The following is a 27,846-nucleotide window of genomic DNA, read 5'->3' on the forward strand; positions in this document are numbered from 1 at the left end:
CATCTATAGGTATTATAATCTCCAACACCTGAATAGTGGCCCTGCATCTAATATCATTTCCAACCAAGTTACATTTATTATTTACTCGCTTGTTACTATTGCTATTTCATTTAAACATTTATAACCTTTAGAATTAATAAACACTAGATTTAATTGTTCCCTAGCTCCTTGTGGATTCGATCCCTAAGTACTACATCTGAACCTCTTTTGATGAGAGAGTAACACTCCTTAGGGTAATTTGTGTAGTATCAAATTTGGCACCGTTGCCGGGGATCGAAGATCGCCATTAGATTTAGTTTTATTAATTTTTATTCTTTTCTTTACCCCCTTTCTAATAATCTTTTTCTTGTCTTTTCAGGTGCATGCCCAGCGGTACCAGAAGCAACAAGGAGAAAGACTTGCTGTTCTCAGACGATCCTGCTCATTTGGAACGCACCATCCGTAGAGGTCAACGTTCCACATCGCTCGACGCAACCACTTCGTCGTCGATCGATACGCTCAACCAACCGTCGACCGACACCAGACCATCATCGTCGATCGATCCCAATCGTTCGACAACGATCGATACTACACCGCGTACGTCGATCGATACCGTGTCGTCAAAAATGGTAAACATTATTATTCTAACTCAGGACGAGAACGGAAACCTGTATGACCAGGCCGGTCATCTGCGTAATGCAACAGGTCAGAAAATAGATGCTCAGGGAACTGTAATCCCTGATGCTGATGCTACAGGAGCTGCTCAACCTGTAGATGAGGACGCTCGATCGAAACCACTGGCCGACTACAATCGCCCAGATGAGTACTATTCCAACAGATCAGCTATTCGACTTCCGGAGATCCAGAAGCAGAATTTCGAGCTGAAGCCTCAATACTACACTCTCGTGTCGCAGATACCCTACTCTGGGTTACCGCACGAGCATCCTATGGACCATTTGGAACGGTTCGAGGATCTAATCGCTGCTATTCGGATGGAAGGAGTCCCCGAAGATTACCTGCTGTGCAAGCTCTTCAGATACACGCTGAATGGAGAAGCGATGCACTGGCTTAGGCAGCAACCCACAGGATCTTTAACATCCTGGAGCGACATCAAGAATGCTTTCTTACGAAACTTCTTCGATGAGGCGCGCGCTGAAGAACTTCGGAACAAAATTTCCACATTCTCGCAGAAGGCTGGAGAGTCCTTCAAAGATGCGTGGATTAGATTTAGGTTCTTCCAGCGAGACTGTCCACACCACGGATTTAACGAAGTGCAGCTGCTAAGCACTTTCTTCCGAGGTCTCGCCTTACAGTATCAAATGGCCCTTGATACGGCGAGTGAAGGAAACTTCACTACTCGGAATCCGTTGGAAGCTGTGAGACTTATCGAAAACCTTGCTAACAGCAGCAGCACCAAAAACACTGACTCTGAACGGAAGAAGTCTGTAGCCTCTATCGGGAAGGAACAGATGGACGAAGTAAGAGCTAAGTTAGATGTGGTGCACGAGCTTCTTAGGAAGCAAGTCTGTTCAGCTGAAGGAGAAGTAGCAGATACGGAAGGAGAAGAAAATGTGAACTACATCGGAGGTACCGGATTCCAGAAATTTGGAAACCAGGGCGGAAACAGAAACTTCTTTGGAAATGGCCAAAGAAGTAACCAAAGTTCACAATTTCAAAAACCCTTCAACAACAGCAAGAGCTACTCGAACTCTTACTACCAAAATCCACCACCTCAGACTCAGGAAAGCAAGATCGAAGAGATGCTTGATCGAGTACTGTTGGGACAACAACAAATCACCGTGGATTTCAACGGTAAGATAGACTCCGCCTACAACAATCTGAACACCAAAATCGAGACCTTAGGGACTCAGGTGAGAAAACTTGAAACCCAAGTAATTCAGACGGGCGAGACTATAAAGAGGCAAGAAGCTTTCGCTAGAGAGTCAGGAGCCGACAAAGGAAAACACCACGTAAATGCCATCATAGATGATGATATCTGGCAAGTGGTGAGAAATGAAAAGCTTGAGGAAGGAGATTTCGAAATCGAAAGCTCCATGAGTCTCGGCGGATCCCAATGGTGTCGACCGATGTCGATGAACTCGCATCGATCGACAGACCATGATGAAGATCGATGGACGGATTACTCCAGTCATCGATCGACGTCGTCTGCAAAATCGACTGAATGCAATACGGTTCGAATTCTAACTCATGAAGAATTCGCAGCTAAGCATCCTCACCCACCCTCCCCTTTCTATGATAAAATCGATCGATCGGTTGAGCCAACCATCGATCGACAGAGTGAGTCCGACGTCGATCGTCACAACACACCTCCCATCGATCGACAGGCACCTCTGACATACCGAGTGCGGTTACCCTCAATCGATAATGATTACATCAACGCACTCAGACCACCACCTAAACCATTAGCAAACCCACCCGAACCAAAACCCAACCCTTTAAATAGTTCACCAGAATCAGTTCAAGAAGAACAAGAATCTGAAGGGAGAAGGTTAAGGAAAAGAAAGGAGAAGATTCCTAAAAACCTTAAGAGGGAAGCTAACGATAAGGAGATGGATGGTTTCACTAAACGAGTCCTCAGAATCCCAATCGAAAAACCTTTTGATGAAGCTTACTTCACACACCGGTTGTGGATGTTCTTCAGAGAAACAAAGGTAACTGAGGAGGACATTAGGAGAATGTTTCATCAAGTCAGAGAGAAGATGAAACACAGGATCACATTGACGAAGAAGAGTGATCCTGGGAAGTTTGCAATACCATGCGTAGTCAAGGGTGTTGAATTTCCCCATTCAATGTGTGACACAGGAGCATCAGTTAGTATCCTCCCTAGGATCATGGCAGACCAGCTTGGTTTGACCATCGAACCCTCAACGGAATCCTTCACCTTCGTGGATCTTTCAGAGAAACGATCAGGAGGTATCATAAGAGATCTGGAGGTACAGATTGGTAATGCCCTTGTCCCTGTAGATTTTCATGTCCTAGACATCGAGCTTAACTGGAACTCTTCACTTCTGCTTGGAAGATCTTTCCTAGCTACAGTAGGAGCTGTATGTGACATGAACAAAAACAAATTGTGTCTAACGCTCATAGACCCAAACATCCACTACGACCCCATCCGACCTAAGAGAAAGGTCATTAATTCTGTGGATTATGGGAAAGAACTTGGCTTCATTGGCGCATGCCATTGTGGAGCAGAGTATGAATCGGAGTACGAAACAGAGTACTCGGAATCGATCGACACCCCAACCTTTCCATCGATCGATTCCAATGTGTCAACGGTGACCGATGACCGCAACAACACGTCACTCGACGTAATGCACCCAGTTGACCATTTCGCTTCACCTAATCATTGTTACCAACATTTGCCTTCCAACCTCCAAGCAAGAGAGGACATGATGATTATTCCATAGGCAGTTGGGCAGACAGTGGTTTCCATGAAAGTTTTGCAGTTGACACTGTAATTACTTCACCTAATGAGGAACATACCGAGGAATACGATGAGGATTATTGGAAAGAACGTGCAATAGAAATGTCTTTGCAGGATGAAAGACTTGAAACACATAAGTTCACCAACACGTTTCCAACATCGTTCGACGCTGTGCACTCCACATCGGTCGATACCCACCCTCGTCCAGCAAAACAACCGCTCACATCGATCGACACCCACAAGGAACATCGATCGATATTCGCGCCGCAGCGAAAATTCAGGAGCAGGAGAATATTCCCTCCCCAACTAGGTTTATAGATACCTATATAAATCGTTTTGCACCTTCGAAACCACCTACACACATCAGAGCAAACACACAATCAAAAAAGATGAATACTCTTCCTTCTACATCTACAGGAAAATCCATGAAGAGCAATCTTCTCAAGAACACAAGTTCTGCAGAAATTACTCTGCCATCAATCGATGCAACTGTATCTACATCGATCGATACTACTCTAAACCCTAATCTTTCTATTTCTAAATTGAATGATTATGCAAACATTGATTACGATTTTCTAACACCTGATGAATTTGGTATTTTCAGGGACTCAGATGGCAACGCACGTACAATGGATGGAAGGATTTTACAAGTGTCCAGAGAGGACATAGCAGACATCCTTCAAGTAGCCAATGGACCTGACAACCTATTCTCACAGCAACGTGGCACTCCAGACGTCATTCAAACAGATCCTAACAACCACGCAGGAGTCGCCACAACAGAGATCAACCCAGATCTATCACGCCAACCAAAAGGGCAAGCATCGATCGACGGTACAACGGAGACATCGATCGACAGGGTAACACCAACGTCGATCGATAGGGATGAACCGACGTCGATCGACAGACGGTATGAATGTGGGAACCGCGCTTTCGACATGTACGGAGCCAGAAAGTTCACTTGGGAACAAAGGGACGAGTATGGAGTCTACAGAGATGAGCGTGGACACGCACGAGGCGTAGCTGGTGAGATGATACCTGTCACAAAGGACAACATCAGGAAAATACTGGAAAGAGCATCTCTTTTTGAAGAGAGCCACATCTGTCTTCCAGAACATGCCACTTCCTTCACACTCACAAGACTGGCACCAGAACTCTACACCAAAGATGAAATCGATGAGATGGTGTTTGGTATTTGTGGAGCTCAGGAGAAACTGGGAGAGGAGCTCAAAACATTGGTAGAAGATACACATCAGCCTTTGGATAGAGGCTACAATGAGCTTTTCAGATGTATGGCAGAAATGAGGACCTAAATTGAGAGTTTACGTCAGCAACTTGAGAAGGAAGCTACGAACTCAGCATCTATCGACGCACCACATGCAACATCGATCGACGTCAGTCTTCCTACAGCTCATATCCCTGCAGAACCACAATGTTCAACACAACACAGGGATGAATGGGAAGTCTCATACATCGACACGAGGATAAACGACGTTTACTGCCCTCTCAACAACAACGTGGACTGGCTAAGCACTAAAATCGAGCTACTACAACAAGATCTGGACACCATTCGCAAGAAGGACCAACAACCAGCCACATCGATCGACATGTGTACCTTCACATCGCTCGACGCTAAAGTCTCAGCCATGAATGAGAGGCTGAGGACTTATGAGGATATGCATGACCGCTTTATATCACCAGTCATGATAGATTTAAACAAATTGTCTAGTCAATTACTTCATGCCCAAAAGGATATTGAGAACATTACTAATCAAATTTTTTTGCAGGCAAAATCAGCATCGATCGACAAGCTACGAGGGCCTTGAATCGATGGCAAGAAACCTGTGGAGTTACTTCCTTACACAGCAGCAGAGGTTGACAAGATCACATCCAAGATCTACACTGCTCTAGACACCATGGAGGAACGACTTGAAAAACGCTGCGATGACATCTACTTTCCATTCGACAACAAAATCAGTGGACTAGACAACCACGCAGAATGGCTACAGAAAGAAGTCAAAGCCATTCAGAGGTAACTCGCAGCTCAACACCAGATATCAGCATCGATCGACAGGACACTAGCAAAATCGATCGATGGCAACTCGCCGAGATCGACCAACGAACACATAATCGCATCGATCGACACCGAGTCTATACCAATCGGCGAACAGCTGATACACAAGACAGTAGAGTCAATGCAAAAGGAACTGACAGATCTTTCAGCATACGCCTATGACAACATAGGCTGACACCAGGTCAGCATTGACAACGTTCAAGAAAGGCTACAGAACATCTCCAATGTACTTGAGAAGATGGATGACAAATGGACAAGAAATGATGAGGCCACAAGAAGTTTCATTGCATCTTGGTCCAGAATGCACAGAGATGACGTGGATGCTTGCTTTCCAACAAACAGCTCCTTCTCCACCCAATAGCCAATCACTACCACAGTCAAGCTAAATGACAATAACCAAGCGCTGAGTGGGAGGCAACCCACTATTAGGTATTTTACTTTGGTTTTATTACCTAACATTTAATTTCTTTCGTTTTATTTCTTTCAGATTTAGGAGACCCAAGTAGGAGGAACTGAATATCGACCGACGACGAGACGTCGACATCGTTCGACATAGACAACCACACGACGATCGATGTAACACTTACACATCGATCGATATCTAATCCGGTCAGATGTATCTTCCATACTTGTTACATTTTGTACATCATAAACTATTCATCATAACTCCGGTTGAGTTACACCGGGACAGTGTAATTTAAGTCTGGGGAAAGATTTACTGATATAATTTATTTTATTCTTATGTAAAAAAGAATTTCAAATAAATTATGCTTATCTATTGAAAATAGGGACTATAATCTTATATTGATTTAAACATGAATATCTAACCAATCTTTACCACCATTTTAGATTTACTGATTGCAGATAGCACTAAAGATGCTAAAGCGGATCAACATATCAACTACACACTTGCCTTGAACCGTATGAAGTAACCAAAGCTGATTTCCAACACTAAACATGACATAACTGCTTGTCTTGGGGCTTGGTATACATGGGATCGGATTCTTCAGACAGGTCTGGAAGGTAACGCATGGTTTAGATTATTTATCACATTTTCTCTCTCTAAATTTCGACCCTAGATTAGTTAGTGAGTATATTAAAAAAAAAAAGATCTATTGTTTAATTAGGATGAGTCTGAACAGGACTTGGTGGCTACAACCATTAAGGCTTGATTCATAAAGACTCAAATAAAAGAGTTCGAAACGGGACTTGGAGGCGGCAATCTTCAAGGCTCGTTTTCGCAAAGAACTCTTGGATATAGGTCAAAAAGAAGTGAACAGAACTTGGTGGCAACCACCATTAATTTTTGATTCATGAAAACCTGTCCAACCTTGGTCACTGATCCTGCAATGGAAGCAGACTTTGACTCAAGAGAGAAATTTAGAGAGAGAGAAACTAGGAACTAACTTTTAGCTGCAGCTCCAGATACATGTCTGAAATCCTTGCATCATATGATCGATACTCCCAAGGTAAAGCATTCACTTTATATTTATGCTAAGAAATGAAATCAGTAGAGGGGATGTCAGACGTGAATTGATGAGTTGTGTTATGTTAGAAATGGTTGCTAAGCTAGGATATTGCATAGCGTGCTTTTGTGATTAGGACTTTTTAAATGTGGTTGCAAAATTGTTGAGGAAAGATTTCTATGTTTTAAAATCTTAAGTTCTCAAATAGTTTCAAACCTCTTTCAGAGAGACTGCCTATATGTTTTGCTTGAGGACAAGCAAAAGGGTAAGTCTGGGGGAGTTGATATACCTTGGATTTGACCCATTTTTATCCATGGTATATAAGTATTTACTATATATATATATCTATATATATATATATATATATATATATATATATATATATATATATCTATGTTTTCTACTCTTCTAGGTATGTTTTCAGGTTCAAGTGCATTTCGGAGTAAAGCTATGACTTTGGAGCATTTTGGAGCTTAAAGGACATTTCACCCGAGCTGACCACTTAGAGGTCGACGAGAGGAAGAATAATCCATCGATGTGCATCAGTGTTGACGATCGATATCAGGAAATGATTCGACAGATGAAGATTAATATCGATCGATGTACACAAGTACCATCGATCGATGTCGAGACACCAGACGCGACATTTTGGATTCAGCAGACTTAAAAACCAAGGCGAAGCCAAATTACGAAAATGCCCTGACGAGTTTTTAACCTAGTAGAATATATACTGCCTAAGTGTTTTGACGGCAGAAGAACTGAGCTTTTTTCTAGATCTAGTTTTGTTACAAGTTTCATTTGGGAGAGAAGATCACTTGTGATTGGAACTCCTTGTTTCTATTTCTTTTCATCTATTCTATGAGTTTCTATTTCTCTATTGATATGAATTTCTTTGCTATGTCTGAGTAGTTCAACTGTTAGATCCAGGGTTCAGATAAGTTTGTGGGATTAGCCCCAAACTATAGATCTGCCTTGTTGTGATATTCATGATAGATTTGTATTCATTGCTCGTTTTAGCCTTGCTAACTAGAACTTGATCATAGGATTGCATATTCAAGCACCCTTGTTATCCCATCCTGACATCTATCTTTCATATTAGGATTGTTAGAGAGGGATAACCGCCAATTTAGAATCTTAGTAGGGCATTTCATACTCGCGCATAGGCCTGGCTAGAACCCGTCGATCGATGTCCTCAACTGACAATCGATCGACGTTGGCAAAGGTGTATCGGTCGACGTCTTAATAGACTATCGATCGATACTCTCTCGTTGTCTGCATACTAACCGGTGAGACACGAGATCTAGTCTGTTAACCAGTGGCACATGCGACAGCTGATCACTGAGTTAAGCGAATGAGCTCTAATATATCATGCATGCAACAGTTAGGCATCTATAGGTATTATAATCTCCAACACCTGAATAGTGGCCCTGCATCTAATATCATTTCCAACCAAGTTACATTTATTAATTACTCGCTTGTTACTATTGCTATTTCATTTAAACATTTACAACCTTTAGAATTTATAAACACTAGATTTAATTGTTCCCTAGCTCCTTGTGGATTTGATCCCTAAGTACTACATCTGAACTTCTTTTGATGAGAGTAACACTCCTTAGGGTAATTTGAGTGGTATCAACAGGTAAAATAATAACATATTATATTTCTCGTCAAAAACATGCCAGTTTTCAAAAATTTGAATGGTCTGTTTGTCTTTATGGATTAAATGTAGTAGTTGCTTACATATTGGTGTACGGTACTGGCCTCTTAGGCAGCTTTCTCTTCCAAACGATGCTTGAAAATCAGTCATTCCCAGGTAACTTAATTTTAACAATAAAAGCCATGTTCATTTTTATTACTCACTGCTTTATTTTTGGTATATAATATCTATATGCTTTACAGAGGAATGGATTGTTTCCTTGGAATTGTATCCTGGTTTTTCTCTCTACCGCGGGTTGTATGAGTTTTCACAATATGCCTCATGGTGAAATGGGATGAAGTGGCAAGATCTCAGTGATAGTGGAATGGGTGATGTTTTATGCATCATGTCAATAGAGTGGTTTCTGGCTCTCATCATAGCTTTCTATATTGATCAAGTTTTCTCATCTGGGAAGCACCCTTTCTTTTTCTTGAACCCTTTCAAGAAATCTTCATCTATACCAAGTAAGCCTACCGTGCAGAGGGTGGATTCTAAAAAGGTCTCCATAGATATGGGAAAAATAGATGTCTCTCAGGAGGTTTGTTTAAAATGTCATCTTTTTAGCCTTTCCATGTTTCTTTGATATTAACATAAAATGAGATAATAAACAAAGGGAAAAGGTGCAACAATTGAGAAATGAAGGTAGCCCAGGGCACGCCATCTTGTGTGACAACTTGAAAAAAAGTGTATCCAGGTAGAGATGGAAACCCTCCAAAAATGGCAGTAAGAGGGTTATATCTCGACGTTCCTTCAGGAGAATGCTTCGGCATGCTTAGACCTAATGGCGCTGGAAAAACATCCTTCATCAGTATGGTCAGTTTCACCAAAACAGTTCCACAGACAAAGGTTATAGAGTGTAAAAGGTTGTAATCTTTTACTGTATTTTTTTATTTCCATAGATGACAAGCCTACTCAAACCTTCATCTGGAACTGCATTGGTTCAGGGTTTGGACATATGCAAGGAAATGAACAAAGTATACACTAGCATGGGCGTTTGCCCACAACACGAGTAAACACTCTCTTACAGTTCTTATGCATGTTCTTTCATTACCAAGAAAATAAGGAAGTGGGTGTTTGGAAAGTGTAAAACCAAAAGATGTTCCTATGTAACACTTTTTTCAGAAGGGAGCATTTGTAGCTGCTTTGGCTCAGTTCCACCTGTAGATCATTTAACACCAGATGACCAAGATGTGCTTGAAGAGGAGACACTAGTTAAGAAACAAGCTATGGATGGAACAGTTGTTCCTAACATTGCTGTTCAGATTCATGGTCTTGCAAAGATGTATCCTGGAACGACCAAGCTTGGTTGTTGAAAATGCACCAAAACATCCCCTTTTCATGCTGTAAAGGTAATCAATCATTCCTGTTGTGTGTGTTCTAAGGCGTCAAGACTATTCAACAAATCCTAATGCTCATTAGTTGTTTATAATGTATTATTACATTTCTTTTTGGCTCATGAAAGATGTTTAGGGTTTGTAGATGAATATAGCCAAAGACCAGTTGTTTTGTCTTCTTGGACCCAATGGTGCATGGAAGAAAACTACTATCAGCTGTTTAACTGATATAAATCCAGTTACTGGTGGGGATGGTAAGGATCTGTTTTACAAGAAGCTACTTTCTAAACTTTTTTTAAACCATTCTAACACTAATAATTAGTAAGTTCAATTTGATTTGACTTAAAACAGCTCTTATCTATGGAGATTCCATAAGAAGCTCTGCTGGTATGTCCAACATTCGTAAACTGATAGGAGTGTGTCCTCAGGTAAGGTCAAGTTCTCCCTGCATTGTCTTCTCTTTTCCTTACACAGGGATCTTTATATTCTGCTTAAATGATTTGTTTCATCATCACTCTTACTATTTTACAGTTTGATATCCTTTGGGATGCTTTGTCAAGTGAAGAACACCTCCACCTCTTTGCTAGCATCAAAGGGTTGCCACCTGCATCTATCAAACCGGTAAGTTATTCATGTATTTTACAAATGGTATCTGATTTAACTTTCCCTCTCTTTTTTATTATATAATTTGCTTACAGAATTTTCTTTCTGGTTAAACAGATTGCAGAGAAGTTACATGCAGATGTAAAGCTGACAGGAACAGCTAAAATTAGAGCAGGAAGCTACTGTGGTGGAATGAAACGCAGACTCAGTGTTGGAATTGCACTCATTGGTGATCCTAAGCTTGTATTTCTAGATGAACCGGTATGTATGACATGCAACTTGATACTTTCCTCTGGTGTTTAAAGATAAACACACACACACACACTAACACATATTTTTTGGATTGTAGACTACTGGTATGGACCCTATCACAAGGAGACATGTGTGGGACATTATACAGGAATCAAAGAAAGGCCGAGCCATCATACTAACAACGCATTCTATGGAAGAAGCTGATATTTTAGGTGATAAAATAGGGATCATGGCTAAAGGCAGGCTCCGCTGCATTGGAACCTCCATCAGGTTAAAATCTCGCTTCGGCACGGGTTTCATTACTACAGTTAGCTTCCTTGAAAACAAAAACAACGGTGCTGGAACCTCACCAGAACCACTAAAAAGATTCTTCAAGAAGGTATGTACACTCAGGCCTAAGTTGTGTTTTTTTTCAACTGGCAATTGTTTAAGTAGGTAGTGCCGCTGAGCCTGGAACAATATCTTTCTTGCAGCATCTGAAAGTTGAGCCAATAGAAGAGAAAAAATCTTTCATGACTTTTGTTATCTCCCACGACAAAGAGAAACTTTTGGCGGTAACTATCTTTAAAAGCTCTAGCAATCTCTTAGATTTTCGTCTATGAGGTTCATCATCGTTTCTCCATGGATAGGGCTTTTTCGAAGAGCTACAATTCAGAGAATCTGAGTTTGGAATCTCGGACATACAGCTTGGGCTTGCAACTCTAGAAGAAGTGTTTCTGAACATCGCAAGACGGACTGAACTAGAAAGTGCAACAGCTGAAGGAAGTGTGGTTACTCTCGAGTTAGAATCAGGCATCTTGGTCGAGGTAAATCATCTATAACGTTCCACCAAAAAAATTCACGTTTCACATGTTCTAGTTATTAATGAAAATAAACTCGTTGTATGTGCAGATACCTTTTGGAGCAAGATTTTTAGGTATACCAGGAACGGAAAACGCGGAGAATCCTAGAGGAATGATGGTGGAAGTGTACTGGCAACAAGATGGTTCTGGATCGATGTGCATATCTGGACACTCCCCGGAGATGCGCATACCACTGAATGTTTCGGTGTTATATGAACCACCATCACAAGTGTTAGGACGCGGGCAGCGACGAGTTCGGGATTCCGTGATGGCTTATGAATCTAGCGATTAATATATTATGCTAGAGTTTTAAAATTAGTTTATGGGGACATTTAGATTGCATGGTTTTTACAGTGAATAAAGTTGTTTTTCTCTTAAACTACACTCTCCCAAGTCCCAATAGCAGTAACGAGAATAGAGATTTTGTTGATTATAGAAAAATGAACCTTAACTACCATCGAAGGTAGTCGATTGAGAAACAAGTAGACTTGATAAATCTTTTATTAATATAGAATTATATTTACAATAGCTTAATGTTGTACGACTGATTAAAGATTTCTTGATGAAATAATATTTTATTTTTTGTGTTATTGGAATTAAAATTGAAACTGCTGGGATTATTTTTATAGCTCACCGTTAGCTCCTTTGATAGGAGAAGCAACATGGGGGCTATAATCAACTCCAAAAGATGCTAGATCAATAGATTGTCCTTTTTTCTCGGAGGCTGTCTTAACAAGTAGACCGATAGCTCGAGCCCATTTCACCATAGCCCCGATCAGTTCCTTTCTTTGTTCAAAAGTTATCTCCTGGGAAACATTCTTCTTCATCTCAGTCACAAGTATTCCCATTCACAACATACCGTCGACCATCCTCCAAGAATCCACCTATCGCCAAAAAGAAAACAAAAATACCACAATTTTTTTTTTAATATAGAAAACATACCCGGGTACCATATGAATGTTAATATATTGGACTATAACTTACTGATGTTTCGCCGTAAGTACCATCCAATACAGAAATAGCCCTAAAGAGTTTCACGGATTTCTCTTGCATTTCGACCTTGATGCCTGACTTGAAGCAGGCCATGTAGTCCGCTACCTTTACAAAGAGATCTTTGAACTCTGCTGTGGCAGGACACTTACTCTCCAGAGCCCCCATGAAAGCCGACATACCTTTGTAAGCAAAAGGCTCAAAGTCTTTGCTCATTTTTGGAAAATCCTTCAAGTAGTGGGGCAATGAGAACGTTCCTTGTGTTTCGTAAAGAGCTCTCTCAGATGGAGAAGACACATTGGTGTCATAGTCAATTCCAAACAATGATAAATCAATAGATTTTCCTTTATTCTCAGAGACCTTCTTTATGAATAGACCGATTCCTCGAGTCCAGTTCACCATAGATTGAATAACTTCTTTTCTTTGTTCAAAAGTTATTTCCTTAGAACCGCTCTTTTTCATCTCAACCAAACTTTTTCCCATTGACAATAAGCCATCCACCAGCGTCCATGAATCCTCCTATCCTCAAAAGGGAACAAAATTAAACAACACAATCTTTTCCAGTTAAATTGTGAAAACGTACGATACCAATGTTAACTTCTAAGTGAAACTTACTGATGTTCCCCCTTTAGTTCCACTAAAAGCAGACATAGCCCTGTATAGTTTCTCAGATTTTATTGACAGCTCAACTTGGAGATCTTTTGACCCGGGTGATGTCGAACTGTAACATGCCATGTAATCCTTTAGCTTTACAAAAAAATCCTTAAACTCTGTGGTCTCAGGACATTTGCCTTCCAAGTCTCCCATGAAATCCTTCATACCTTTGTAAGCGAAAGACTCAAAATCTTGGCCTACTTTTGGAAAATTCTTCAAGTAAAGAGGTAATGAGAATGTTCCTTGTGTTTCATAAACAGTGCTCAATGCAATTAGTAACATTAGATATATGGCTAATGAATTTTTTGCCATTTTATTTTTGAAGAAGAGAAAAGTAGATGAGATTATTATCTTTTTTTTTTGTTTTTGTTTTGTTTTATATGATTGTGTTTTCTGTGAGAAGTAAATTATATAGATGTTTATGAAGCCTAAATTTAGGTATTAAAGCGAAAAATGGTCCGATAAATTTATATAAATTTATGGTCATGGATGAATAGTAAAAGAGATTTGCTAAAATTTCGAAGGCTATTTGCTATTCTCTAGATTTACTATTATAGATGTGGTCATTTTCTTCGTCAAACTATATTTAGTTGGACGTTAGACCAGATTGATATAATATGCTTACAAATTAAAATGAACAATCAACATGCTTACACAAAATGTTCCTTATATGAGAACTAATTTTGTTTGCATGCAATTCATAATATCGAAAATATTGTGAAATGATATTTAAGGTAGGAAATTATGGTTGTATGTTTTTGATTAAAATTTATGAGACGGTGTTTTGACAAAATATTAATTATTATTATGATAATTTAATCATGTTTTATTAGAATATTCTTTTAGTAATTTATTTAAATTTTAATTTGTTAGAACCGTATGAAGGAATATAATTGACAATTTTCATTTAAAGAACCAAATAAATAGAGAATATGATTTTTTGGTCAATTTGTTCCTCAAAGTTAAAAACAAATATCTTTTAAAAACAAATTCTTTCAAACATGAAGAAAATAAATTAAGGAATAGACTGAGCTATATGTGTTAATAATTTGACAAATTTTTTATTTTATTACGGGCCAATATAAAGAACAATGGTCTTTTAAGAAAAACACTAGATTCTAACCCGCGCAGTTGCGCGGGATTATTTATATTAATATATATATATATATATATATATATATATATATATATCTTTTTTTAATAAAAAAAATTATAATTTGATGATAATTTATAAATTTCGGTTTGCGTTAAGATTGTATTTTTTTGGTTTTTGGTTTGATTATGGTCCGATTATAGATTTTTTTGGTTCAAAAAATATAGTAATGGCTTGGTTATTTTTAATTTTGGGTTTAACAGGGTTTATTATCTTGGTTTGGTTCAAATAACAATATTAGGAACCCGATAAAATTTTATGCTCAATTCGAGTGTATGGATCTGAACATAGATATAGAGTTTTTGATCTTGATTCTAATTTAAGTAGCTATATTTTATCGTCTTTACATGTTAATTATGTGTAGGGAGTTCGTATATCTCAAGATTATATACCCAATTATAAAATATATGCTAATTTCGTACATCTATGTAATAGAGTCAAGATGTGTATTCAACAGCTATGATCAGAATAAACCATTATCTTTTTGCAAGTAAAATTTTTTTAGTCTTAATAAGGATTAAGTAGCTGTATTTTAGGTAATAAATCGCTATATATTGGAAGTTGTTGAAATTAATTATAAGGAAGTTAAATAGATTTAGAATATTATTTTTTTTATTAATTTATAAGGAAGGTAAATGGGGTTTTAATAAATTTAATATAGTTATATTTATTTTTTTAAATTATCATCAAGTTTGAGAGATGAATTGGTGACTGAAGTATGTACAATTTTTTTTTTCAGTTTATATAGTTTTTTTTTAATGAAATTTCAAATTTAATGATCTAATCAAAAAGAATTGTTATGTACAACGAGGAGCCTTCTAAGAGGTTATCTATTTGCTAAAGCTATAAAAGACCAAAATCAAAGTGTGATTTCAAACCATCTTGTTAACATTCCTCCTAGCTTGTGCTCTGGCTGATATTTGAGGGAATATATCTTGTTTCTCATAGCCTTGTCTATGAGCCTGCGCATCTGTCCTATGGAGTTTCGAGGTTGCTGGTGGCGCCTAGCGTTCCTCTCTCGCCATATGTGATAGATGAGTGTCTGAAATAGGAGTCGAGCAATGCATGAATCAACTCCTTTTGTACCCATTGTCTCCAAACGCTGTATTGTCCACTGCCAATCCGGATTGACACCAGAGCCCATCAATTTACGCGCTGTTACTTCCCAAATAGTGTATGAATATGGGCATGCAAAAAACAAATGATCTCTTGTCTCATCCCTTTCCCCACATAGCTCACAACCTTGGATCATCCCCCATTGCCTCATGCGATCATCAGTAGATAGCCTATTTTTTATAGCTAGCCAGGTGATGAAAGAGTAGCGTGGCACTCCTTGTGGAAACCACACCACTCTGTGCCAGTCTACTTTAGTGCGCTTTGTTCTAAGCTGATCCCACGTATTAGATGATGAAAAAGTGTCCCTGTCATCATCATCTCCGTGCCTCCATAGCACTACATCTCTGCCTCTCTCCGTCTGAGGGACGTTTGTTGCCATTATGACATTGTGAAGCTCTTGAAAATGTCTGCTTCTCCCACCCCGTATGTTCCATCCAGCCGTTGTTACCGCGTCACTGTCCATGGCGTGCCTTTGGACTCCAAGATAAATAGTTCCTGCAGCTCCAGTGATATCTAACAAGCGACCCCTTCCCAACCAATCATCAAACCAGAAGTGGCAGCTTCTTCCATCCCTTATGTCCACCTTGAGATAGTGATAAGCGATATCCCTCAATTTTAATAATTTCCTCCAAATCCAAGAGCTTTTAAAAATTTATATAGTTTATATAGTTTTACATACATTACATTTTAAATTTATTTAATAATTATCTAAATTTTAAAACTACATGTATTATGTATACTATTAAATTAAATTTAAAGTAATTATACACATAAAAGTTACATATTTTCAAGTATTAATGTTTATTTTCATTAAATTAAAATAATTATATCCTTTCAAAGCACGACTAAAAATTTAGTTAATTAATAATACATTATATCATCTCTGAATATCTTTATATTTGTATTTTAATTTTATTAGGAAATATACACCAATTCACTTTAAAAATAAAAATAGTTATTTTTATCATTAAAAGTAACATTGATTTAAATTTAAAATAAATAGAGATAAATTGGCGTGAAATTTAACTATATTTTACAATTTTATTATTTAGAAAAAAACAAATTTATTTTTTTTTATTTTTTTTTGGTAAACATGTTAAAATATATTACCGATTTTTTGTTTTTTACAGAAGTTACAATGAAAACTGGTAGCAGAAAAAAAAAGATAAAATGAAAACTAAACAACTACTAAAAATAAATGAAAAACATAACAATTAGCGAAGAAGAAGAAGAGGAGAAGACTACAAAACAAACAAATGAACCTACTCTCAAGACGTGATTGCAATGAACTGCCCACAAAGTCGCCAAGCTCAGTCCCTCTAAGTTACCGCAAGCTACAGAGAGTAGTCCAGCCCTCAAAAACCATCTGCGCTCCTGCAGCTTCTTTGAGGTCCTAACCAAAGTTAACAAACCAAACAACCCAAACAGCTACAAACACCCTTTGGAAACCTGATGGGTGCACAAGAAAACAGACAACTCCGCCCGATCGAAACCGGAGATCCCGGATAAAGGTTTGGTCTTGTGCTTCAACCGCACCGATCTAGCGGGGACCTTTGCAGCACGGATCGCGACTCTGCACCACCGCATGAGAATTATGCTCTTCCACCAACGGTAACCGCCGATTGAAAGAGCCGCTGCGCACAAATTCATAGAGAAAAGATCCAACTGCTGAGTGGAGCAGTCCTCAACGCCTCAAACACCAAATAGTACTCTTATTAGGATGGAGATAGAGGATCGCAAACACCACAATTTCGGAACCTGCACAAAGAAGAGAGAGCCAAAACTACCAAAAGCAGGCCTAAAGACCACCAAGAAGGAAGAAAAAGCTCTAGCGAGCCGCCACCGAAGCCCAGGAACCAAAGAACACTACTCCAATCACCAAAAGCTCCGCACTCGCTCTGTCCATGAGGACCAGGGAAATAATCTTCTCAAACAGGTTAATCACGCACCAACATGGTACTACCGAAATTCTAAGACCGCCAAGACACTGAAAGGAAGATAAGGACTGAACCACTGATGACTTGGTTTTAACACCGAGGAATCAGAGTCAGAGTCCGACGCGCTGCCACAACAACTCTAGACGTGCCTAGAGCATCCTACGCGCCACCACATAACAGCAGCACACCTCGCTTCCAAGCCACACAGAAGGCGGCAAAGCTGCTCGTCGCCACAAACAACAGACAAGCCAACGCGACAGAAAAACCACAAATCTAACCAAACGGGAACCAAACCACCGCCTACCCGCTGTAGATAAGGGTCTCTACCACGACCTTCGACGGACCACGAACCATAAACCTCCAAGATTCAACAACCAGCAACCGTTAAAATTTCTAAAAGACCTAAGATGATGGAGTTAAAGACTGGTGGAGAAGATTGACGCCGTCCTCAAACGCCTCACGAACCCCACCGCAACAACACCCATCCGCTCAGAACTTCAGATCTGGAGCTAGGAGTAAGAATCTCCCAACCGCGACGACCCTCTGCACCCAGCCCTCGACACCAGCCTCACAGCAACTCCAGATCCGGCCTGAACTCCCTAAAACGGAGCACTACGAGCAACTCCACAGAAGCTTGAGCCATCCCAGAGCAGCACACATCTTGACGGGAGAAGACTGAGGAAGAAGGACGAACAAAAGAAAAGAAGAACAACAGCGGGGTGACCGACGGCAAGACGAGCCACCGGCCACCCGACGAGATCTAGGTTAAACTCTGTTTTTGTCTTTTGTCAAGACGAGCCACCGGCCACCCGACGGCAAAAACACATTTATTTGAATGGTCTTAAACGTTTGGCAAATTGGAATTTAATTTTGTGGATTCGTAAGTTGAAAAGAATGACAAAACAATTGTAAACGTACCCAACTCAATAGTCAAAAAGCTAATGCATATTTGGTACTTTAGTTTATTTTGTTTTTAGTTTATGTGGTATAAATATAATAAGTTGCATTCTCAAATTTGAAACTCTAAACGCTGAACTTTGAATTTCAAGAAAACAAGTATCATCTAACCCTAACTCTTTAATACAATAGATCAAAACTTCTTACATAATAATTTAACCTACACAATTACAGAGACAATATTACCAACAAAAAACCTTATATTTTACGTATTATACAAATGAAAAGAAGAGAAACATGAAGCTGTCAGATTCAAGAACATAAACATCTTCTTTTTCAAGTTTTTTAACTGTTTGATTTTTAAAGAAGCTTCTCATCTCTCGGCAAGTCCATTTTCTGCGAGCATTCAAACTTTTGACCTCTTTGGTCTATGTCCAGGAAAAAAGTTTTTTTCTACGAGCATTCAAACACAATAAAGCTACTCTAACCATTTCTTCTAACTCAATCTCATCAGAGCTCTTATTCTAGAGCAATTTTTTACTCACAAACACCTCAAGTTTGTTTGATCCAAAATGGTGTTTATGCTGGTGATTTTTGTTGAATCAATACAATAAAAAAAATCTAATGATAGTGATTAGATTTTTTGAGGTTTAGGAGAATCTTGAAATGAAATCAAATGGAAAAAGAACATAAAAGAGGTTTTATTGATTTAAAGGTTCATTACAAAGATGATTACAAAGTAAATTGAACCTTAAAATATAAAATCTCTATGAAAATATATTGTTAGTCTAAGAAGAGGAGAAGATCTTTTCTAATAAGGAAATAGTTTCTTATTTATAAAAAGAATGTCTAGTGGTAGTAAAAATGAAAAGTGGTAGGATGAAAGTGGTAAACATGTTACCCATTAAAAATAGACTTCTAATAGACTCATAAATTTTTATATGTAAAATGTGTTAAAAATTCTAATGTCTTTTAAAAAGAACATGAAAAAAGTCATCATTTAAAATACAAATAAAAGAGGCGTATGAAAAGGTGCATCATTTAAAAATAAAAAGAAGTGTGTTAAATGGTTTGTCAGAGAAGGATACGTTTTTTGCTAAAACAATTTGATGATCTCTCTCTTTGTCATTCTCACTCTCAATTAAGCGCTTCTCCATTTTTCTTGTTTCTTTCTTTCTCAAGTTAAGAATTTCTAACTTACTAAAAATGTGCATATTTCAAAAATCAAAAGAAAAGTGTGAAAGACTGTGTCGTTCAGAAATTAAAAAAGCATATATGAAAATGTGTTTCTTTTTAAGAGAGGCGTGTGAAAGCATCCATCATTTGAAATTAAAAGAGGTTTTTTCAAAAGGTGCATCGGAAAAGGACACATCCTTTACTAAACAATTTGATGATATATATAAAATCGTATAAAAGAAAAGATCTTATCCATTTGTTACAAAATTGCAATATCATCAGCGGATAACAATAATAACTAAGATACCGAATAATAAAAAGAATGGTGTATAGGTACAGAGACACCTGATCAATTATACATCATAATTAACCAGTGTAAAAAAAATCCTCTTAACAATGTTCACTCATCATGATGTTCTCCGCTGGCCTGCTCCTCAGTGAGGCTAGGTTTTCTTTCATACGTTGCAAAGAATCATCGAATCTAAAACTTCACAAAACTTCTTTGTTGAGGGACAAAGAACACGGCAGTTGACTGAATTTTTAACCATTACCAAACTCAGAAGCATATAATATACATTAATACATATGTATGTTATACTACGAGAGATAATGTTTGAATTTGCAATCTGCAGATTTGTAACTTAAAACTGTCGAATTCTAATAGAAACTGGTGCGGGAATTTCCAGTTAACTTCGGTGGGATTGTGGGTGAACCCAAAAAGATACATGAACCGAAATAACTGAATAAACTGAAACCGCATGTCTATGTCCATCTAGTGACGAGTGCGGCTCTTGATAAAGTTGTTGTTGTATAAGCTTCAAAAAGGAATTACTTATGGGTGATGCAGCGCACCGTCATTACGTTGGGCCTCTATACATAACGGCCTTACTTGTGTTCTAAGTTTTATGTTTCCTTTTCTGTTTAGGATTTCTTTCGTCCTTTTCGGACTAGCATTAGGTCTTTCGTTTAGTTTAAATAGCAATCTCTAAGCTTGTATTGAACCACCTTACTTTGAATAATAAAACCACAGTTTTTATACAGAGCTTGCAAAAGCACTTAGAGGAGTACTCTAGCCCTATTTTGATCTTGCCGAGAGTATCGTCAATATCAAAAGACCTTCTTGTTTCGTTGAGAGTATCAACGCGCCAAGAATCTATTGATCTCACATGTTCTTTTCAAGTTCTTGTTAGGTTACTTGTTACTTAAGCTTCCGCTCTCTATCAGTTGGTATCAGAATCAGTACGTTTTGGGAAATAATTTCTCGTTTTCAATGACAAAGAAAACAGGAGGTTCGGGTAGTGACAATCGGGAACAGCTCCCTGAAGGAACCACAACAGAATTCACTGAGCTTCGAGCCCTAATTGTCGAGATGCAGACGGCAACGCACGTGTCGACGCAAGTTACGCAAGCCTCCATACAGCAACTTGGCGACACAGTGGGAACCCTAGCAGCCCGCCTCGACGCCTTGACAACAGCACTAACGACTCGCTTGGAACAGCAGGTCCAGCCCTAGGCTTTCCTTTATTTTAGATAGAGTAGCACATGGACATGGGCCCCGAAGACGGGGCTATGAATGATCTTACTCTTGAGTTATTGTTTTGCCCTCTTAAAATATCATGTGCTACTTCCCATTTGTGTCAACCTTTTTCATACCCGTAAAAGGATACATGAAGAATGGAACATACATCAACAACACAAAGTTAATTGCAAGCATTCCACTGAAAAAAGAAGTCGGGATATAAGAGTTTAGAAAGAAGTAATAAACTTGAAAAACATTATTCTTCAATAAGATTATCATTCCTGAGATGGTTAACATGATAAGACATGACCAGTTTGTTGCAACACCACACTACCATGATTCAACGAAAGACTAATAGGCTATTACAAAATTTTCGAAAAACGTGATTTTATGGTTTTGGCAGAAAATGTGATTTACAGTTGGTGGGAAAATATAGTTTTCCAAATTTGGTGGGAAAAATGTTTTTTTTTTATTTTCTGATTTTTATTTTTTAAATTTTTTTCTCAACTTAAAAAACTCTATATTCTTAGGTTTATTGGACGCATATGTCCAAATAGTTTTAGCTCATCTAATTTGGAGTTAATGAATTTCAATCCAATTCATAATTTTATTTTTGGGTCTAATATAGTCAAATCATTTGGATTTGATCTTTGTTAACCCCATTTGACATCTCTACTAATAGCCCTTGGTAGACCGCCATTTAATGACCTTTGCCTAATTCTTAGAACACATTATAAGATTTATTAGTTTCAATTTTTTTACAACTTTTCTGTTTTTCCTACATTTATATCCATTTAACGTTCAGTTATTTAAAGAGATTTATTCAAATCTTGCAAATGTAATTGGGTGTTGTTCTAATAATTCAGCTACTTTTATGATTAATAACATGTACAGTTTGAAAAGAGAAAGTAACATTAACAGAATTTTGGAAAACATATACAAACATTTATCCGAGAAAAGAAGCAAATACACTGACACTTTTTGAGTCTCAAATCAGTTCTTCACAGAAAATGAATACGAAAAACACAATGAAAATCGAGTAGAAAGACAATGTAATTTACTGGACTACAAATTCTTGGAGAAATTATCAATTTCATAAAAATTGATGGAATAAAAGTCTATATGACGTTTGTTTATGGGGATCCTGTACTAGAAAAACGAGATCAAGTTTGGAAACGTCTTACGCATTTCTCAACAACAAAAAATGGACCTTGGTTCATGATAGGAGATTTTAATGAAATCACAGGTCATAATGAGAAAGAAGGAGGGATACAACGTCCTGATAGTTCATTCCTCCCCTTTAAGCAAATGCTTAATGACTATGGGATGCTAGAGTTTCCTTTCACGGGGGACATGCTTTCTTGGGTAGTGATATCACTCAAATTACCCTAAGGAGTGATTTATACTCTTTCAAATAAGAGGTCGAGTTGTAGTACTTAGGGATCGAATTCACAGGGAGCTCAGGAACCATTTAAATCTAATCAGTTTGATTAAGCTAGACTAATAGGTTTAAAGCAGTAAATAAAGATATGCAAAGCAGTAAACAGTAAACAAGTTGAACAAGACAATTGTTCAGCTTGACAAAGAGTTGTTTGATGGAAGGATGGTTACTAGACTTAGGGTTTCATTCAGGTTATTAGAACTCTACACTATAGATGCTAAGGATTGATTCTAGAACTCGATATTTAATTCAAAAGACAACCAGCTCTCGCTGTGACTCTAATGTATTGACTAAGTTCAGTGTTTCAGCTCTCGCATGTTAACACAGATCGAGCGTCGATCGATACTATGGTATGAGCGTTGGTCGATGCTACGGATTGAGTGTCGATCAATGCTACTGTATATGCGTCGATCGACACTGCCTTAGGCAAGCGTTATCGATATGATCGATTATGTTCAACTGATTCCTAGACCAACTCTCAAATGCGCCTAGGTATCTTATCAAGCAGGATTTGGGTTCCGTTAATTGATTGCACTCTCGGGCCTCTCAATTGTCCTATGATTCTAGGTTCAAGCAATTAGTCACACTCTCGTGGTTTTCCAACTACTCTAGATCCTAGTATTACAAGCAATCCAGATGTAGAGATCTTTAGATATCCTAACAATCATATAATTCAGAAATTCATTCAAAACCCTAGAAATTCCTAAACCTAGAAGGTGGATCTACTCATGCATGATGTTTGTCACATAAATCATAGATGAATAGATGAAAATGCAATAGATAACCAAAACAATGGAGTTCCAAGAGGACTCTGAAGGAGTTCCTCCCTTGTCTCCTAATCTAGAACTATGAATAAAAATAAAGTTTAGCCGTCAATAATGGCTTACAAAACACATAAATAGGATTTCTGGTCGTCCAAGGGTATTATGGTAATTTGGGGTTGCTTCTGGGCTTCAGTCGGTCATAAAATATGCTCGGCCCGCATTCTGGCATCCATATCGATCGATATCATGAGTTCTGCATCGATCGACATACGTTCCTCTTCTCGACAACTTCCTCTCGTGAGGCAGACTGACCACTCTTCAGTAAAATATGTATAACTTCTGCTACAGGATGCTGATTGACCTCAAACCAGTGGCATTGGAAAGCTAACTCAAATCTATAGCTTTTTTAAATAGATAGGCTCAATATATCGGTGGGAAGGTCTCCATCCATAGCTAGACATCTGACACGTTTGTGCTGTTCTGCACCTCAAAAGATTCCAAAATCACCATATTTCTCCATAACGTACATGTACCTGTAAATACTCTAAATAGACTCTATATACTAGTAAATATGTATTAAAACACTTATACAGCATGACTAAAAGTGGGTAAAATCCATGGTCTATCAGGTAGGGAAGAGAGCAGGAGGAACAACTGTTCGATGTCGCTTAGACAGAGCAGTCGGAAATGCAGATTGGCATGATAAGTTTCCCCACTAGACTGTGAAGTATATGAGGTTATGAGGATCGGACCATCGTCCGATTCGTGTAGACATACTCATAAAGCCAATGAGGAGATAAAAAAAATCAAGTTTGATAAAAGATGGTTGGATAATGAAGAGCTGATGCAAGTTATTCTTGAGGGATGGAAATCTCCTGATCTCCCTCCCAATGCGAGTATTATAGAACATATTTCCAGTTGCAGAAAAGCCATGAACGAATGGAGGAAACAACATAATGTTAACTCAGCAAAATTAGTGGAGGGTTTATATGCAGATGATAACGCTACAACTGAGGAAATTACAGTAGCGTTGAAGGAACTCTCTGATGCTATTAAAGCAGAAGTAATGTTTTGGAAACAGAAGAGTCGGGTGTTTTGGCTGAGAGAAGGAGAGATAAATACAAAAAAAATTCAAGACTTAACAAAGAAAAGAAGAGCAAAGAATAAAATCACACAGCTCCTAGATGCAAATGGAAATTTAGTTGAGGATGAAGAAAGATTAGTAGCCATTGCTACTAGCTACTTTAGGCAGATCTTTGAATCATCAAATCCAGAGGACATTGAAGAGGCACTAGCTCAGGTTCCTATGACGATCACTGGAGCAATGAATGACAACCTTACAGATCCGGTCTCCACTAAACTCTGCTAGCAGTCCATCCTATGTGTGGACAAGCATTTCTTGTGCAAGGAAGTTGTTACTGCTGGAAATCAGACAGAAGATATATTCAGGTTATGAAGTCAAGGTGTGGGAGGACCCATGGATTCCTACGACCCCTACGAGACCTGCTATCCCCCTAGCGCCAGTTGTGCATCCTAATATGAGAGTCAGTGATCTCATTGATCAGCAACTGAAGGAGTAGGATGTTGGTTAATTGGAGAGCTATGTCAATCTTGAGGATATACCACTCATAAGAAGTTTGGCCATAAGCACAACTCATCGTCGTGATACATTCTGCTGGAACTACACAAGGAATGGCCAATATACGGTTAAATCAGGATATTGGGTGGCTCAGAATTTATTAAAGACAGAGGAAGACAAGGAAGTTTTGGAGCCAAGTATCACTAAGCTTCAAGCATTTGCTTGGAAGTTAAAGGCGCATACGAAGATATGTCATCTTATATGGGAATTGTTAATTGGTCATGTGGCAGTAACAAGGAACTTAACAAGACGCAATATGAGGTGTGACAACTACTGCCCACGATGTGGAGAACCAGAAGAAACTGTAACCCATGCCATATTCGAGTGTCCGTCTGCTCTCCAAGTTTGGTCATTATCATCAACTCCAACAAGCCCAAATATATTTTCAGTACCAAGCGTCTACACAAATATGGACTACATATTCTGGAGAAAAAAACAATATTATCGAGCCAGAACAAGATAGGGATCCTTATCCCTGGATAATCTGGTATATTTGGAAGGGTAAGAATGACAAACTTTTCAGAGGGATAGATAGAGATCCTTTTGAGCTAGTTCGACCTGCAGAAAGTGAATGCCAAGCATGGTTTGATGCTAATGAAGTGGTACAACCAGTGATACAAGATAACAATACTGAAGAACCTCAAGTCATAAGCTTGGGTAATATATGCTTGATTGATGGATCTTGGACATCCACTGCTCATTTTAGTGGATGCGGATGGGTCTTGATGGACAGTGGTGGGAACTTTCAACTTATGGGGACAAGAAATTTCACTCGACGTGAATCAGCCTTGCATTCGGAAGTAGAAGCGCTGCGATGGGCGATGGAGAATATGCATCATCATTCAACATGTCAGAGTTTCAAAACAGACTGTAATGAGCTGATCGCAATGATAAAGGAACCTCAGGCTTCGCTAAGATTTGTAACGGAATTTGAGAGGATAAAGACGCTACAGATATGCTTCCTGGATTTCAATATCATTCATGTTCCACGAGCGCGTAATCATATTTCAGATTTTTTAGCTAAGACTGCTAGATCCTTCCATAGAGAGTACATTTTATTGGTTGTTCTATTCCAGTTTGGTTACCCAGACTACTTCAAGTTTGAGTAATAGAATAGTCTTTCGACGTTAAAAAAAAAAAAGATATTCATAGCATTTCTGGGAATTGCTTGGATTTACTTTACTAATATATCAAAAAAAAACTATTGTTAGATTACAGAGAGATCAAAGATAACAACTGATTGAGTACATATTACGACAATCTGAAAACCTGTGATAAATTGTTTTAATGGAAAGAAAATATTAAAAAAAAAAAAAAAATCCTTGGTTTCTATTTAGTAAGAACCCATATAGCATATACCATTCCAGGGATAAAACCAAAGAACGTCAGGAGCAAAGAGAGCCAAAACTCCAACTGCAAAAAATGTATTACCAAAAGTTAAGAAAAAGAGATTCGAATCTTCAACAATTAAAGTTAAATATAAGTGATATATGTATGAAAAACATATTACCCCGCACCCAAATCTGAGGAATACACCGACAGGAGGTATGAGAACTGCACAAAGAATTTCAAGGAAACTCCCCATTCTTCTTCTGTAATTTTTGTTTTGTATATTTTTTCCTTTGTAAATTTTTTTTCTGTTAATAAGCAAGAAAATAGGAATATATTGGTTCCGTTTAATAAGGGAAGAAACTGAGTTTGACTGTATATGGTCCTCTGTTTATACCTAAAGTGAAGGAGCTGTTTTAAATACCAATAACTACCCTATTATACCCTTTTCGTTTTCAACGCGACCACCCGTTTCTCGTGGTCGAAGAAATGAGATGATCAAATAAAAGTTTATAATAAAGAAAAAATATTTGGCTATAAATCTAGGCCTATTTAGCTAGAAATCAAAATTCAGCGTGGTAATTGCAGATCTATGCATTTTTTTAATTATTTGCAGAACCAAGTAATTTTTGTGTTGATTTGCCAATTCTGTCTTTGAACTGAGACGTATTTAATGACCTGCTACCGGGATTGAAAAACAAAATTGATTTTTATTACAAGTGAAGAGGAAGCATAATCTATGAACTAAACCGGTTACATTTGAGATACTTGAAGTACTTAGATATTAAAACCGGATATATGTTCAATGGCGGCCGAAACCTAAAATTGCATTTAGAAAACGGAAATAACCGGTTACAAATATATGTTACTGGAATAGTTTATTATTGTTAGATATAAAACGATGATTTTTACATAGATTAGTTTTGGTGATCCGGAAGGGGTCAAATAATGAGATTTTGCAGATATATTTTTCAGACAGAACTAAGAAATGAGATTTACTTTTACAGAGAGACAATATATTGAAATATGAATTGTATCAAATCTCTTTGGGTTTTTGCAGGAAAGAGAATCCCCAAAAAGAATCCCATTTAAAAAAAAAAAATCTCTAAACCGCAGAAAATAATAATACCTTGCTCTTATCGAGCCTTTTGACGGCGACACGATCGCCGTTAGATTTGTGGATGGCAACGTAAGTATACCCGAATTGACCATGACCCAGCAACTTCCCGATGCTATACTGCTCGTGGAAGTCTTTGGCGTATCCAAACTCGGTACGCTTCCCGCAAGGGACGGACCCGGTTCTCCGCTTGGTGGTTGTTGAGGGTCGTTGTTGTTTTCCGGAGGAGGAGGAGTCATATTATTAGACTTAGGGTTCTTCTTGTTGTTGTTGGTCTGACTACTACTTCTTCTGCTGCTGCTGCTGCTGGTGGTACCAGTGACTCTAATGGGGGAGAAACACACATCCATGATGGCGCTTAAGCTTAAACTAAGAAAACGATTCAAAAGGAGGAATACGGTCGATGATGGATTTGGAAATGGGGGT

General features: G+C 38.3%; 2 protein-coding genes, 2 non-coding genes and 1 pseudogene across 4 annotated transcripts; 1 reads left to right on the forward strand and 4 right to left on the reverse strand.

The window, feature by feature from the left end:
* Positions 1-1,137: 1,137 nt before the first annotated feature.
* Positions 1,138-1,243, reverse strand: LOC117129117. The gene has a single exon (XR_004452699.1). It is a non-coding gene; the product is annotated as a small nucleolar RNA R71 (small nucleolar RNA).
* An 8,131-nt stretch (positions 1,244-9,374) lies between these two features.
* Positions 9,375-12,039, forward strand: LOC103847664 (annotated as a pseudogene).
* Positions 12,040-12,171: 132 nt separating this feature from the next.
* Positions 12,172-13,687, reverse strand: LOC103847633. The gene is made up of 3 exons (XR_004456898.1): positions 13,294-13,687; positions 12,673-13,197; positions 12,172-12,572 (listed from the first exon to the last, which is right to left on the reverse strand). It is a non-coding gene; the product is annotated as an uncharacterized LOC103847633 (transcript).
* LOC103847631 (UPF0057 membrane protein At1g57550-like) lies at positions 13,159-26,674 on the reverse strand. The gene is made up of 3 exons (XM_009124720.3): positions 26,485-26,674; positions 13,294-26,387; positions 13,159-13,197 (listed from the first exon to the last, which is right to left on the reverse strand). Exons 1-2 carry the CDS (start codon positions 26,557-26,559, stop codon positions 26,304-26,306), a joined length of 159 nt encoding a protein of 52 aa, XP_009122968.1. The 5' UTR covers positions 26,560-26,674; the 3' UTR covers positions 13,159-13,197; positions 13,294-26,303.
* LOC117126775 lies at positions 15,345-16,064 on the reverse strand. The gene has a single exon (XM_033275852.1). It carries the CDS (start codon positions 16,062-16,064, stop codon positions 15,345-15,347), a length of 720 nt encoding a protein of 239 aa, XP_033131743.1.
* Positions 26,675-27,846: the final 1,172 nt, after the last annotated feature.

This window comes from Brassica rapa, chromosome A01, assembly GCF_000309985.2.
Source record: "Brassica rapa cultivar Chiifu-401-42 chromosome A01, CAAS_Brap_v3.01, whole genome shotgun sequence".
Lineage (NCBI taxonomy): Eukaryota > Viridiplantae > Streptophyta > Magnoliopsida > Brassicales > Brassicaceae > Brassica > Brassica rapa.